We start from the raw sequence: 2,048 nt of genomic DNA, 5'->3' as shown, positions 1-2,048 counted from the left end.
ACACACACACACACACACACACACACACACACACACACACACACACACAAATACATAAAGGCTGTGTATCCCATTTTTTAGTATCCCCCAGAAGTAGCAGATGGGATGCATTGAAATCCTAACTGGATCAAGTTTTTTAGCTATATTGGTGTTTAGTTGATCCAAGTGATTTAAAAATTTTTATTTTACCTGTTCCTGAAGGTTCAAGGTGAGCTAAAAAGAAAATGGCGGAGCATGTGTCTGAACTGTCGTCTGAGCAGGAATCGCCACAACAACACCTTCGCCTCCAGAAACGGTTCACAGCACATGGTGCAGTTTCACAACAACTCCAGAACCCAGTCCATTCTGCAGACAGAGACCTCGGTGCTGTGAGAACACGAGGTCTTTGACACACAAACAAACATACAAAAACACAAAAAAATGCAGTCTTAAGATTGACCTGGGTCCAATAGTTTTACAAAGTTATTAGGAAAATACAAAAAAAGTAGTACTTTGAGATGAAGTACCACAAGGGTGGGACCTGCACATCATTGTAGTGCAGATTTTGGTTTTAGCTTTACAAATCTCTGCAAGCCTTCAAGTTTCTCATTAGTGGATCAAAAACTTTTCAGATCTGTCCAGTGAGGTTTACTGTGTTTGCTGCTAAGAGCCTTTTTTTTTTTTTTTGCAGTCTTTATGCTATGATGTCTGCTGCGTGAGCAGAGAAAAACATGTGCAACGTCCTTATACTGTTTTACCTGGAGCTTTGTGCACAGATGAGATATAAAATGTATATACTTGAATGTTGCATGCATTGAAATCTATATTTTTGAACAAACATACGTGTAATAGAAACAGCAGGATCTAGGTGCTGCAGACTTTAAATTGGCACTTGCAAAAAGTGCAAAAAACCCCCCCCAAAAAAACAGAACCATTTTTGCCGTCTTTAACAGAAAGGAAAACAGGTGATTGTTTCAGTATACAAATCTTTATATAACTGCTGCCTGCTGTGCGATTTAACACCGCTGGTAATACTGTACTGCAGTCTTACCAGCTGTCATTTTGGAGCCATGCTGTAAAATATAATAGATTGGCTATGGGAAACCTTGCAATACTTTTTTGTTTGATACTGACCTAAAATTCATGGTAGCCGTGTCAGGATTTAGTTTCCAGAACGTGCATCCTGTATGCAATAACGCAGCAAAATGGCAGTCCTGTCATTAAATCCTTTTCTATGTGCCTCCTGTGTTCTCCCAGCCTTATCACAGGTGTCTGTGTGAGTTTGTTCCTCACCCTGTTTCAGTTTAATCTTTTTTAATTTCCTATTCTCATTATTGTCTTGATTGAGTCCATCTGTTCCCTCTCCATGGTGTTTGTCTTAGAAAAACAGACTCTTAGCCTCCAAATGTTCTCCTGTTGTTTGGTGCTCCTGGCTGGCTGTCACTCTGTAAAGCACCTTAAGTTATCAAATTCCTGATTAAAGCCTCTTGTGTTTCGCCACCCTCCTGTCAGTTGCTGTTGTGTTTGCATACTGGGTCCTCATGGGAATATTTCCAAAAATCTGTGAGAAATGCTGGTGTCCAAACCCAACTTTAACACAGCATTTGCTTCCAGTACCAAGTCATTGTTGTTGCCTTTTTACCACAGCTGTCTCCAAACCCAAATTTGGGCATATGTTATCCGTTTTGGAGACCATGGGTAGTACATTTATTATCATTTAAATAGAAAAACTTGGTTATGTAAATTAAAAAAAAATAAAAAATCGAGTTGTAAAAAATTGATTTGTAAATATTTTTTTAAACATTAGGTTTTACTTATAGTATCTCTGGCTGTTCTTTTAATAAGCTTCTCCTAGTTTTTTCAAACCATTTCACATAAAGGTCAGTTTTAATGATTGGTTTTTTACAAATATACAGGGAAAGGTGACAACTTGTCACTTCAGTGAATCATTTACTGGTCCACAGTGGCCACACCCACCCATTTGATACTTAAAATTACTGGTAAGAATAAGTCGAAAATGCATTTTGACCCAGGTCAGCACATGAGCTCAGTGTTTCTGGGCTTATGGT

General features: G+C 38.5%; 1 protein-coding gene across 1 annotated transcript in view; it reads left to right on the top strand.

Moving 5' to 3' along the window:
* The window catches only part of LOC102204021 (vasoactive intestinal polypeptide receptor 2), a 66,582-nt gene extending 64,893 nt beyond the window's left edge, over positions 1-1,689 (top strand). The window contains exon 13 of the mRNA XM_005740729.1: positions 202-1,689. Coding sequence (XP_005740786.1) covers positions 202-372 — 171 coding nt within the window. The 3' untranslated portion in view covers positions 373-1,689. The remainder of the gene's footprint in view (positions 1-201) is intronic.
* The last annotated feature ends 359 nt before the right edge of the window (positions 1,690-2,048 follow it).

This window comes from Pundamilia nyererei, unplaced genomic scaffold (assembly GCF_000239375.1).
Source record: "Pundamilia nyererei isolate P.nyererei 1_Seehausen unplaced genomic scaffold, PunNye1.0 scaffold00103, whole genome shotgun sequence".
In the NCBI taxonomy this organism is placed as follows: domain Eukaryota; kingdom Metazoa; phylum Chordata; class Actinopteri; order Cichliformes; family Cichlidae; genus Pundamilia; species Pundamilia nyererei.
Note: the sequence above shows the minus strand (reverse complement) of the source record. Positions and strands in the feature narration are given on the sequence as shown.